General features: G+C 41.2%; 1 protein-coding gene across 7 annotated transcripts in view; it reads left to right on the top strand.

Moving 5' to 3' along the window:
* The window catches only part of GIGYF2 (GRB10 interacting GYF protein 2), a 148,749-nt gene extending 137,990 nt beyond the window's left edge, over positions 1 to 10,759 (top strand). For 6 of the 7 annotated variants that reach the window (XM_073360204.1, XM_073360201.1, XM_073360202.1 and 3 more), the window contains 3 exons: positions 2,897 to 3,051; positions 3,473 to 3,620; positions 9,004 to 10,759. In XM_073360204.1, coding sequence (XP_073216305.1) covers positions 2,897 to 3,051; positions 3,473 to 3,620; positions 9,004 to 9,071 — 371 coding nt within the window. In that variant the 3' untranslated portion in view covers positions 9,072 to 10,759. Of the gene's footprint in view, positions 1 to 2,896; positions 3,052 to 3,472; positions 3,621 to 9,003 lie in introns of those variants that run through there. The other variant, XM_073360206.1, reaches the window with a different exon arrangement.
* Positions 10,760 to 14,023: the final 3,264 nt, after the last annotated feature.

Here is a 14,023-nt window from a genome sequence, read left to right as displayed (position 1 = left end):
TATTCCAGGTGAGGTCTCACCAGTGCCTTATATAACGGTACTAAAACCTCCTTATCCCTACTGGAAATACCTCTCCTGATGCATCCCAAGACGACATTAGCTTTTTTCACAGCCATATCACATTGGCAGCTCATAGTCATCCTATGATCAACCAATACTCCAAGGTCCTTTTCCTCCTCCGTTACTTTTAGTTGATGCGTCCCTAGCTTATAACTAAAATTCTTGTTATTAATCCCTAAATGCATGACCTTACACTTCTCACTATTAAATTTCATCCTATTCCTATTACTCCAGTTTACAAGGTCATCCAGATCCTCCTATAGGGTATCCCTGTCCTTCTCTAAATTAGCAATACCTCCCAGCTTTGTATCATCTGCAAACTTTATTAGCACACTCCCACTTTTTGTGCCCAGGTCAGTAATAAAAAGATTAAATAAGATTGGTCCCAAAACTGATCCTTGAGGAACTCCACTGGTAACCTCCCTCCAACTTGACAGTTCACCTTTCAGTAGGACCCGTTGTAGTCTCCCCTTTAACCAATTCCCTATCCACCTTTCAATTTTCCTATTGATGCCCATCTTATCCAATTTAACTAATAATTCCCCATGTGGCACAGTATCAAACGCCTTACTAAAATCTAAGTAAATTAGATCCACTGCGTTTCCTTTATCTAAAAAATCTGTTCCTCTCTCAAAGAAGGAGATCAGGTTGGTTTGGTACGATCTACCTTTTGTAAAACCATGTTGTATTTTGTCCCATTTACCATTGACTTCAATGTCCTTAACTACCTTCTCCTTCAAAATTTTTTCCAAGACCTTGCATACTACAGATGTCAAACTAACAGGCCTATAATTACTTGGATCACTTTTTTTCCCTTTCTTAAAAATAGGAACTATGTTAGCAATTCTCCAATCATTCGTGTCCCTTGTTTCAGTCGTTTCCAATCTAGGATGGGGAGTCCACCTCAGCTGCCTCAGGACAAAGGGCCTGTGGTCCCAGGAAGAGGTCTCCCTACACATAAACATCAGGGAGCTCAAAATGGTCCACTTAGCTTGCCAAATGTTTCTTCCACAGATCATGGGTAAAGTAGTAAAAGTATTTATAGCCAACACAGCGGCCATGATCTACATCAGCAAGCAGTGAGGAACATGCTTCTCTGCCCTGTGTCAGGAGGCTATCCGCTTATGGGACTCCTGCTTGAAGCTTCCCATCTTCCGGGAGCCCAGAACGCCCTGGCAGATCACCTCAGCAGATCTTTCTTCTCTCACCATAAGTGGTGCCTTCACCCAGAGGTCACCAGGTTCATCTTCCAAAGGTGGGGGTCTCCTCAGGTAGACCTGTTCGCAACCAGGCAGAACATGAAATACCATTAGTTTTTATCTCTATGTGGACAGAGCCCAGGCTCCCTTTCAGATGCCTTCAATGGACAGAGCTCCTATTCTACTCATTTCCTCCAGTTCCTCTAGTGTACAAGATCCTTCTGAAAATCAAGTGGGACAAGGTTAGAGTTGTTGTTAAAGCTCTGGTGTGGCCATGCCAACAGTGGTTCGGCATGCTGTCAGTAGCACCCCTGCTACCGCTCCCACTCCACCTGGACCCAATAGTACAAGACCATGGCTGTGTACGCTACCCAAACCTCTGTGGCAGCTCCATGGTTGAACCTGGAGAAGAGAGCCTGTTCAGAACAAGTCCACCAGATCTACCCATCTACTAGGGCTACCTACGTGGCCAAGTGGAAGCATTTCTTGATATGGTCTTCCCAACGAGGTCTTTCTTCAACTCCGGTCTCCCCTTCAGTCTATATAGGATTTACCTGCTCTACCGAAAACAACAAGGTCAGGCTCAGCATCTATCAAGGTACACCTAGTAGTGATCTTAGTAGTAGTAGTAGCCTTCCACCCACCAACTGGCGATAGGTCAGTTTTCTCACACAAAAAAAGATGTCCATCTCCTTTCTTAAAGGGTTGGAGAGACTTCATCCTCAGATTCCTGAGCCAGTTCCCCCATGGGATTTAAATCCAGTCCTGTCAAGACTCATGGGCCCTCCCTTTGAGCCACTAGCATTGTGTCATCTATTGGCTGTTTCCTGGAAAGTCGCCTTCCTGGTAGTGATTACCTTGGCCAGAAGGGTCTTTGAAGTCTGGGCCCTTACATCAGAACCACTGTACACAGTGTTCTTCAAGAGCAAGGTTCAACTGTGCCCCCAACCAGTTTTCCTTCTAAGGGTGGTCTTGCAGTTTCATAGCAACCAAGCCATTTTCCTGCCAGTTTCTTCCCAAAACTGCACAGGAATTTGGAAGAGCAGTGGATTAATTCGTTGGATGTCAGGCGTGCCCAAGCCTTCTACATTGAGAGGACTAAGCTGTTCTGTAGATCTGTGCAACTCTTTGTGGCTATAGCAGAGAGGATGAAAGCCCTGCTGGTTTCAGCCCAGAGAATCTCATCCTGAATAATGTCCTGTATTCAGGCATGCTACGAGGAGATGGACCCCATCCTCTGTCAAAGTTAGCTGGTGAGAAGGAACTGAGAGGATGTGGGGCTGGCGGTGCCCCTTATACCAGTGCATAAGTGCGCGGCATCAGAGGCATTAGAGCCAGCCCAACATACACCACCAAGGGAAAAATCTTACGGATGGGTTGTGCTGTATGCACTGTTGCCAAACATAGAATCGATATGAGCAACACATCTCGAAGAACAAGTTATGGAAAGGTTAGTAACCGTTTTTTGCTGGGGCTATATTATGGGGAATTTAACAGGAGAGGCTGTTTACAATGGTTGATAGTTTGATAAAGAATATTGAATAAAGTATACAAAGTTTGTTTGGTTTTTGCACACACACACTCCTGCATCAGCACACGTCTCTCTCATGGTCCATCTTCTTCCCCTCGTATTGCAGTTCCCACGTTTGTTTCTTTCCTGAAGGAAGTGGAGTCTCCATATGAGGTCCATGATTACATCAGAGCCTACCTTGGAGATACCCCTGAGGCCAAGGAATTTGCCAAGCAGTTTCTAGAGCGCCGTGCCAAACAAAAAGCCAGTCAGCAGCAGCAGGTACATATTTGCTTGTTCTTTGCTTTGAAGGAGGATCTTGAAGTACATTGATAGTATTTCTGGAGAGGGTAGCAAAGGCTCAGTGACAGTCTGCATTTCTGTATTTAGCTCTTGGTGGTGAAAGGGGTAAATTATCTAGACTGGGGGGAGGAAACATATTTCAGGTATTCCTGTGGAATTGTACAGAATCTATCTGTCCCTTGTTAGCTGTGTAACTATCTGAGATCTTGTGTAAATAACTTTATAGGGAGATAATTTTATGGTGCAGGATTAGTTCTAGAAAAGAGATAAATTTATTGGATAGGTTAATGGATATTCTACTATCCATGTCATATGGAAAGTGACTTGGTGTCATCTGTGTATTTCCAGTGAGCAGGCAACGTTTAATTCTAACTTGTAATCTAGAATTGGTTTGTTTCAGGATTCGGTGTGGGGGATGAACCATAGTGCACTGCATTCCGTCTTTCAGACGAATCAGAGCAACAACCAGCAATCCAACTTCGAAGCTGTGCAGAGTGGCAAGAAAAAGAAGAAACAGAAAATGGTTCGAGCAGATCCCAGTTTGTTAGGTGAGTTTTGATACTTGAAAATGAGCATCTTCCTCTAAGTGGCTTATTTGGGATAGAGGTCATAATTTTTGTTCCATCTGCAAAGTCCTTTTTGGGTCTTTCGTAAGTCCTAGACATTAATACATCAAATATATGCAAGAAAGATGGAGGGAAGCCCCTTTAGAGTAGTCTGTATTTTAAAATTATTTACAACAAATTCATTGCATTTTTGAAGGCTGCTCTGAGACTCTGCCAGTCCAGTACTCCTACCACTGCTACAGGTGATGCTGGGTGTGTGGTGTACAATATATATAATACAATTATATGCTTCTGAGATGGTTTAAGGAGGTACCTATGTTCATGCTCAGTTTATCACTTTACCCAAACAGACGCAGAAAAAGAAGATGGGGGGCCTTTTAGACAGGTACATCTGCGGTGGTTTTATCAGGAGTCAGTATGATGAGCAAGGCATAATCCTGAACGTGTTCCCCTCTGACAGTTACAAACAGATGGAAAGAGCCAATTTAGCAGATTTTTTTTAAAAAAATTATTTTTATAGAAAAGGAAAAAATATCAGTTTGGAATCAATTCTTCCTGTAATTTGTGGTCTTGAGGAGTTGGTTGACCCTTAAATGTCAAACTTGACCCGATTCTGAAATTACTCACCTTGGAAATAGGTTGGAAGAATCCAAGCAAAGCCTTGTGGAGATAGGAAGAAAAGACTTCTGGCTGTGGAAGTAGAGAACAAATGAATTTACATGGTGTCAGGGTTCCTTCCCCACTCTGAACTCTAGGGTACAGATCTGGGGACCCGCATGAAAGACCCCCTAAGCTTATTCTTACCAGTTTAGGTCAAAAACTTCCCCACGTACAGACTTTGTCTTGTCCTTGAACAGTACGCTGCCACCACCAAGTGTTTTAAGCAAAGAACAGGGAAAGAGACCACTTGGAGATGTCTTCCCTCCCTCCTCCCCCCCCCCCCAAATATCCCCCCAAGCCCTACACACGCCCTTTCCTGGGGAGGCTTGAGAATAATATCCTAACCAATTGGTTACAAAATCATCAAAGACCCAAACCACTGGATCTTGGAACAATGGAAAAATCAGTCAGGTTCTTAAAAGAAGGATTTTATTTAAAAAAAAAAAGTAAAAATCATCTCTGTAAAATCAAGATGGAAAATACTTTACAGGGTATTCAGATTCAAAACACAGAGGATCCCCCTCTCGGCAAAATCTTAAAGTTACAGAAAACAGGAATAAACTTCCCTCTTAACACAGGGAAAAGTATCTTGAAAGTATCTTGTCCCCTTATTGGTCCTTTGGGTCAGTTGCCAGCCAGGTTAGCTGAGCTTGTTAACCCTTCACAGGTAACAGGATGTTGCCTCTGGCCAGGAGGGATTTTATAGCGCTTTATATAGAAAGGTGGTTACCCTTTCCTTTATATTTATGACACAAGGGTATTTTTCATTACGGGTAAACTGTTAAAATGAAAAATTGAGGTTCTATACGATTTTAGCTAAGCATCAGATATACATATCTTGGGCATCTCTTTGATGTGTGAAGAGGAGAAGCTGATTCTGTTTTATTGCTTTTTAAATTAATTGAAGTTTGGTCTTCTACTTTAGATATCCTGGATCTTTAAGGATATTAAAAGAAGGGTTAATAAGGCTCTTCAGCTAAATTCAGCCTTTTTCTGATATAGTAAATATAATCATGAGAACAAATACTGCAGTTTGGGAAAATATAGAAGGATCTTGCATAATAAAAATTACATTTCCTGACATTTCAAAAGCTACCCATAAGAATCTGTTCTTTCTTAAGACAGAATTTGCAGCATTGGTTTTCTGCTTCCATTTTTTAACTTTCCATACCTAGATTTAATTAAAGATTAAAAATGAATATTTATTTTTATGACAGTAAGGCCTCTGACATCTCAGTTTAAACGAAGATATCACTAATAATTTTGCAGTGATTCAGGATGTTGATCTAACTGCCACCTTAGGGTTTTTGGAAGGAATTCAGTAGTGCCATTTAATGTAACTTTTTTACATATAAAGCAAATTTAACTATTAGATGGGGATATTATAAAATTAAATCTTTTCTGTTCCTTAGGCCTCAAAAAGGTCCATATCTTTTTAGATCAAATGTAAATGATGGATTGGCAATACTGATGTTTGGAGAAATACTTTCTTTTGCAAAAAATCAAATGTCATTCTGTGAAAGCACAAATATATTTTAAAAAGAAATTAGCAAAGCTAGTCACCTGTTAAGGATCACAGACATTGTTTGAGTTCAGGATTTGGCATCACGAACTCCAGAGTTCTAATTCTGGATCTGATACTGACTCCTTCTGTGATCTTGACTTTTGCCTCAGTTTCTCTTTGTAGATGGGGAAGATTCTTTCTTTACCACGGCAGGATTGATGTGAAGATGTCTCTAAAGTGCTTTGAAGCTGAAAAGCATTAAATAAGTGCTAAGTTTTTGTTGTAATATTAGAAAAGAGTGAGAAAGCAGGCATCTGTGCAGTACTGGTATGGGATGAACATATCCAGGTCTGTGCGATGATAAAATGGAAACTAAAATTCCAGCTTCATATAACTCCTTCAGTCAGCTCTTCTGTTCATATCCCCTCTCCCCGTGACGAGGGGCTCAGCCTGTCACTTCTCTCTCCTCCTCCTCCTCCTCCGTCTGTAAACCAACTCTATATATAGCATATGTACTATTGCTTCATCTACCAGAACTCTTACTGCTGTAATTTCTCCTTTCATGTCTCCCTCAATTACAGCTCTTCAAAATCTGGAGCCTCATCTCATTTCTGTCTCCATGTTTGAAACAGCTTCATTGTCTATGCCTCTGATGCACTTCTCCCTGGCCTGTAATTCCTTGTGTTTTCTATCCCGAAGCCATGAAATACTGAAAGCCCCTCCCAGTTTCCCCTTGATCATTTTCCCTGAGACTTGGTCTTTTTACCTTTCTGTACACCTTCACCACAGCTAGGGATTCTATCCTGTTTGCTTGGTTACTGTAACTACTCTGCATACTTTATTCATACATATAGACTGTGATCTCCAATGAGGTAATTGATATTTTTGATGAATGAGGTCTGCACAAACATACATGTGTTCCCCAGTCCCACCCATTCCTTCCCACATTTGAATCTCTTAACAGGACAGAGTTCATGAATCGAAGAGTGGGAGCTTCACAGTTCCCCTAATTGTCTTGTTTAAAAGGGTCATGTAGTGGGCAAAATCTTTTATAATCTTGTTCTTTTTATAAACCTTACATCTCTAGCCAATGGGCAGTCTTCTTGTTCTGAATTGCCTGCTTTCATAAATAAAAATAGGGGGAAATATTTCAAAAGCTGCATTGTGGTTTAGCCACATAACTCCCATTAACTTCAATGAGTTTGCTGCTACCTTGTAACTTAAGGGATAGTATTCACTAATATTTTCGTTCAGATGCTACTTGTTAGAGGGCTTTCCCTTCACCCTCCCACTTCCCTGGTTTTTGTCACACAGACATCAAGCAGCAAAAGACCAGAAGTCCGAAGTGAAGACAATACGATGTTTATTGGGGTTAATTTCCAAGCAAGCATATTCCGAAGCCCTTCACACCAGTGGGGCTTATCTCTGTATGCTGTTAGTCTGTTCCCCAGTGTTCTGGTCCCAGCTCTGATGCTGCAGAGAATTTACCCCGTGTTCCCCTTCCCAACTCTGATGCCGCTAAGTGATAAAAATACACCTAAGTTCTTAAAGTATACGCCTTTACAGGCAGGCCTGAATATCTATATTCTAACACTGCTGCTTTATTATTTTTTAAAAATAAAGATTAACATATCCATCCATATTACACATTGGAAGAGATTTTAATACATTTTAAACCACTCCCTGAAAACAGTACTGTGATCCTCAAACTATATTAAAATCAGCATCCTTATCCACTAGATTGCACATACTGTTTTCAGCAAAATAAGTATTTTCATATTAGAGTTCATACGCACATTTCTATATGAAAACTGCAAACACGAATTCAAACTTACCTCTACATGCCCTTTGCTTCCTTCCCCAGACCTGAAGAAGAGCTCTGTGTAGCTCAAAAGCTTTTACCTTCCACGAACAGAAGAGGTCCAATAAAAATATTACCTCTTCCCCTGTCTGTGTACATGCATGTCAAATGACTCTGTTATGGTTATTTAATTGAATGGTTAAAGTCTACTGATATATCAGTGATATTAAATTGAGATACAGAATTTTAAATAAAATTATTTGTAACAGAGCTTAAATGTATAGCCTTTTATTACAAGGACTTTCTCAACTAGAAAACATTTTTTTCAAATTATAGGAATTAATATACCATCCAGTGGAGCCCACTTGGCTTAGTAAATACCTTAAACATATCCAATTTTTAAAAAGTGGATATAATATGCAGCAAATTAAATTGCATAGCTATCACATATTAATCTCTCTGAATACATATACTGTCTAAAGAAAATAAAGCATGGTTCCCTGTAGCTTCCTCTCTCTTGGTGTTCAAATAAGATCTGTACAAAACTGACAAGTTCCAAAGTTTAGAATGGATGTGACAATACCTTTGTATCCTTATCCAAATCATTTTTCTACAGATACTGGCTTTGCATTGAATTTCTAACATTGGTGTGCATTCTTTCCCTTTCAGCTTTCTTTAGTACATCTGATCTTCAGCATTTATATGATTTAAAACTTGGGGGTTATTTTTAAGTGTATATTGGATTTCCTGAATAATAGTTAATAGATGAAAAGCATGTAGGGATTGAAAATAGTACAAACATTTAATGGTGCTTTTAATCCTAAATTTGTGCCTATTGGTACATCTGCATGCTGTCTCCATCTGGCTTCTAGTTGTAAAAGAGTGGTTTTAAACGGGAAGCTGATACCACTTCAGACTGAAAGTTCATCAAATCTTCAGAAGCTAAGCAGGGATGAGCAGGGTCAGTCCTTGGATGTTAGATCTTTGCACCAGCCAGCCCTGCTTCCTGTACCACCTAAATACTCGACTGAAGAACATCTTAGAAATACTACTGTGTTGTGCTTTAAGCATTCTTCCTTCTGAGACAGTACTATCCGTGGTGTTCAGGCACAGTGATGCTGAAGGTGCCATCTTTTGAGAGACTCAGGACCAAGCTGTTAATGATTAATCACTAAAGATCCTATGGCACTTTGTCCAAGTCTATGCATGACAACCCTGGTGTCTTGGTCAAATTGCAGTTTGGGTAGTTACAGTCTGCAATGAATTTCTCCCACAGTTTAATTAGACATGTATTCTCCACTTCCTCCTTTAAGCAGTAGTTGCATATAATAAATAAAACTGATTATATCATACTTACACATGCACAGCCAGACTAAAACATTGCTTCTTTTGTTTTACAGGATTTTCAGTGAATGCCTCATCAGAGCGGCTCAATATGGGAGAAATAGAGACTTTGGAAGACTACTGATCTTGTGCAGATTGACCAGCTTTTCCTGTGTCTGTTAACCATGGATTCTCCACCTTTGGACACCGTCCTTTCTCCAACTTGCATTTTTCTTCGCCTTGCAGTTACTTACAGAATCAATCATCTCAGGCTGCTGCTTCTAGCCCCAACAAAATCTTTCTGCCCCAGGTTGCATAGTCATTGTTGTCTCTGTCAGCCTATAGACATGTGGACTTTGCTCTGTCTCCTAGGTGGGTGGGAGATAGGACCCATTCCCAAAAAGGCTGACTGCAGGCAGCACGCGTTCACTGTGCTGTCATTTCTTCTGCTGATTTATCTGGAAAGTCTACTGGGATTCTGCAAATGGTATCTTCCTTTCCCCGGTCATGCTTATCACATCCAACTTTTGCAATCATGGAGAGAGTTTGTGGTTAACAGAGATTGGTCAAAACCAAAATGCCACACAGATACTGACTTAAGTGCTCCATCAGGACAAGAGGTGCTCTCCAAATCCAGGAGTTGCATTCATAAGCTAACTTTAGAACTGGCAACAGCAGGAGAAGGTGGTGGTGGGTGGTGGAGTTTAACTTGGATTGGTTTGATGTTGCACACCCCCTGCCAGCCCCTCTCAGCACATTAATTTTGGAGGGAAAGCTTGAGTCTGTCTTCATTAGGTAGTGATGATAGTTACTGGAGTTCTCCCGCCAGCAACCTCCAGCCTTCCTGGACAAATGGGAATGTATAATGGGGGTAGGGGAGGGTGTATTTCTTCTGTTCAGGTTGAAATTACTCCCTTAAATATTACTTTCATAGGGATAGGACCAGTTTATTGGAGGCCCTTCTGCTGTGAATTTGTCTCGTTTAAGAGACAGCTACAGTCTTGGGTGGGGAAGGACATTACTTTCCAAACAAGTATCCCCCACAGTCTCAGCTGGGTTCCTATGGTAGTGATTCAGTTTTGTGTTACAATTGCATGCAAGTTAAGGGGCAGAGACCATCCTCTTCATAATGGAATGAGATTTAAAAGAGAACCTGACTGTAGGCAGCATCTGAACTCCTATAAACCGTGGAGAGGGAGAAAGTGAGGTGTGAGGCAATGGCACGGATTCCCCTTCTACACCTTCAATTGCTGAATATCCCTTCAATTCCGATCCATAATAAATATTTATGTAATCCCAGCTCTCTCTGCAGAAGTTTTAAAAAAAACAAAAACCTGAAACTGCAAAATGCACTTAATTTGACCCCCCGATCCTACCTCCCATTCCCAGAGGGCTGCAGTGTGCTTGTGGGGGGGAGAGGCTGCCATTTGGGTGGAGCTGTGTAAAGGTGTCTGTCTTTGTCATCACTGCCTGAAGAAGGCGGCTCGAGTTACTCCAGAGCAGTTTGGCTTTGGGTTTTATTTCATTTGGTTTATTCATTTTGGGGGGTAATCTTCCCCTCTTCCTCCTCTCTCTTCCTCCTCCTCCCCCCCAAACTTGTACAGTAACTATACAGAGACTGCTGCAGACTTGTATATAGTTTTTGGATCTAATAGCACGGAGAGACTTGGAACTGTTGCAAATCTGGTCTCCCTGTCTCCTTTGCTTTGTAAAGTCATAAAGGGGGGGAAGAGGGGTAGTTAAAATGTTTACAAAACTTTAAACTCCCTCTGAACTTTTGCCAGTGTGCGGGGGGGGAAAAAGAGAGAACTTAAATAAAACCTGGTTGTATTATATCTAAGAGCGCATTTTCTGCTTGCTTTTGTCTAAGATGATTTTTGAGATTATTCCTGGTGCTAAAACCAACCTGAAGCTTGACCTTCATCAAAGTTTTCATCAAGAAACATCAAGCAAATACACAGGATGTGGAGCAACAGCTGCTGCTTTATTCCTGGTCTCCTGTGGAATGTTGCTGGTTTTTCTACTTGATAATTTTAGAATTCAAAATAAACATCAGTAGGCCGAGATTGGAGAAAACTGCCACACAATCTTCACTCCCCTTTCCTTCCATACACGCACACATGCATTTACAGTCACCTTGTTTATGGAGGAAAGATCAACCTTTAGCTTGTTTTCTGTTATGAATTTCAAACACACAAAGTATCTGAGTAAACCAGCAAGCACCCTCCCAGCCCAGTTATCTTTACTAAAGAAGGGAGAGGTTTACCCTGAACACTTCAGCTTGGGGGAAGGGCTCTCTGAGGGCATTCTGTACATTTACCGTTTTTAGACAAAATCATGCTTTTACTTCTCCCCAATCCAAATACTAGCTGTCGTTTGCTGCTGCTTGTGTTTTGGTGAGGAAAATCCTGCTAAAGTTTGAGGACATGATGGAGAGGTAATTGGTCCTTTACCGTTCACATGTTAAAAAAAGGATTACATTGATTGATGTTACTTTGTTTCCTACTTATCTCCAGGCGTGCTCCCACTTCACCCCCAGTGTGCTTTAGCTCAAAATTTTCCTTCGTTTAAAATATGCTGTCTGGTTGAGGGTATCTTGAAATCTTTTTTGTACATAATTCTTAAATGTCCCAAAGTAGCCACTGTGCATGTGACCTGTTCATGAATGCTGTCCTATTCCCTTTTCCAGTAGCATTTAATTTACAAAAGGTAATTCTGAAGCTGTGATTTTGCCAGAACATAAGAATGTAAATGAAGCCACATTAATTTCCAGCTTAATAGGAACATGAGAGGTAAGAGGGGAGCAGTGCTCGCTAAATAGAAACAGCAAAAGTGTATGGAGAAGGGAATTTTGCATTCCCTTTAAGGAGGACCCCATCTGACTCCTATGGAAGTCTATGGAAAGGCTCCTCTTAACCATAAATAATGGGGTAAATTGGAATGGACACTGCACACTATCTCTTGAATTCAAATATTTTGGCATCCTGCCTCTTCCCTTTTAGGTTGGTGCTACAGTGGAGTGAATGTCTTCAAGTGGCAAAATTGGTTCCTTTTATATTGTGAGAAGATGGCATGAGCCTCAAGAATGGTCAGGATCACCTGTGTCAATATTTGGGGTGAAAAAGAAGAACTATAGTTCTTGTCAGTTTGTGGTGGGTGCAGTCCGTGTACAGCTATGCCAGTTCCCAGTTTGCTTTTCTAGTAAGATATGGAACTAGAGTCATTCTGGCTTCTGTGTAGCAGGGAATTGATAATGTTGAGTGTGGTGCAAGAGGCATTTGAGGCCTCTTTTCACAAGTGATTTCTGAAGCAAGTTCTGCTTCCTAATATCTCAGTTGCCTAGGGTGGCAACTTCCAGTCCACTCTGTCCTTCCTACATCTGCCAATTTCCAGTTTATCTGGCATAGGATTTAGCCTAGCAAAAAAGTGTTGTAAAAGGAAACCTGAATCTGGGTTAGCATCCCTGCTTGATTTAAGAATGTATTGAATTACATATCAAAGGAAAATGGCTCTAAGGAGATCCTGTAACAAAAAACTTTTGAATCTGAAATCTAAGACCAAAAAACCCACCTAATTCACTACATCTTCAGAGCACAGAGAACTGGGTACTGTGATGATTATATACTCATATTGTGTATGGATAGCTTTCTGAACTATAGTGCTTCTCTGAACAGAAATTACTTACTTCCTTGTAGTTTAGATGTTCAATCTTCATACCAGTTTTAAAAAAAAAATTCTGGACTCACTGAGAGAGAACATGATGAAACTGTCTCATCCCTGGTAAACTGGAAAGCTCTCCTTTTATAGAAGATTAATTCTTTCCCAAATCCCTTTATCATTTGAGGTGCTTGGGTCAGCCTAGTTAAAAAATGTGCATTTTTTCCCTCTGCTGTTTGATCCTCTTTCTCGAGCATGTTTGAGGGAAGAGAAGAGGGGCAGGAAAATGCCTATGGTCAGGTTAAATCTGATGTGTGTCTGTGATTTAGAAGATGCTTCTTGGTAGACAGTTGTGACCTGGGGTGCGGGGGGCGCCACGTGTGGTCTTTATTGTAAATCTACCTTTATAGTTTTATGTCCGGAAAACAAAGATGCCAAGAAATTGCTCTGGCTTGATTTCAGAGCATCTTTAACCCTAAAGTTGGAGGCCCTTGTTCATTGATGCCAGCCCTAATAAAACTGCCCCACACACAGGAGGGTAAACCATTGAACCATATGCCTGTTTTTGGTGTGGCTTCTGTAATGAATACTGTTGCATTCTAATTTCCAGTATGACATGGGATGGACACCCCAAAGGTAAGCATTTCAAACATAGTCCTGAATCCTGTGGGGGAACTCAGCCAACAACCACTAGTGTGCACTCACCAGATTGGGAGGGGTAACTGATTTCCAACGGTCCAGCTGTACATACGCTGTGGGAGGAATTTTTAGGCACAAATTTTAGAGGGTGGAGCTGTTCCTGACTTCAGGAGGGAGGTCTGCCTGGAAATCGGTGTCCGTGAGTCTCTACAGTGTTTGCACTCTGTGTGTGTCTGCATTCCCACATGAAGGGGTTTGTGATCTGACTAGACAAAGTTTCATCATACTAGTGAAGTTTCCAAGCCTTTTCTACTTAGAAGAGTTTTTAAAAATTCCTTCTGACACCCTCTTCCTGGAGAAAGAAATGCCCTATCACAGCGTTCTTCACCTGGTCCTGCTGATGCTCTCTGGAGTCGTGGTCCCTGCTGTCCTAAGAGGTAAGCATCTTTGTTTGGATTTACAGTCCCAAAGCACAGGGAATCTGTTACTTATTAACCACCTCCTCCCACTTTTGCCCCATCTCTTCAGTCTTCCCAAAAGATTTTCATAAGTAACTAGAGAGAAAGTACCCCCTCCTCATAGTTCAGTAAGTCATCTTTGGAATTCAAGTAGCTAGTACAGGGGAAGGGTTTGATCTGCCGCTTGAGACAGTGAATTCTGTCTATTGTATCTCTTTTAAAAATGACTACAGGCCTAGTCTCAAAAATAAGAATTACTGAGAATTTGGATTGCATCAAGCAGGTTGCCTCTGCAGCTGAGAGGAAGAGTTGTATGCTCTGAATCCTAGCAGAATTAAGTTAA

This window comes from Lepidochelys kempii, chromosome 9 (genome assembly GCF_965140265.1).
Source record: "Lepidochelys kempii isolate rLepKem1 chromosome 9, rLepKem1.hap2, whole genome shotgun sequence".
Taxonomy (NCBI): Eukaryota; Metazoa; Chordata; order Testudines; family Cheloniidae; genus Lepidochelys; species Lepidochelys kempii.
Note: the sequence above shows the minus strand (reverse complement) of the source record. Positions and strands in the feature narration are given on the sequence as shown.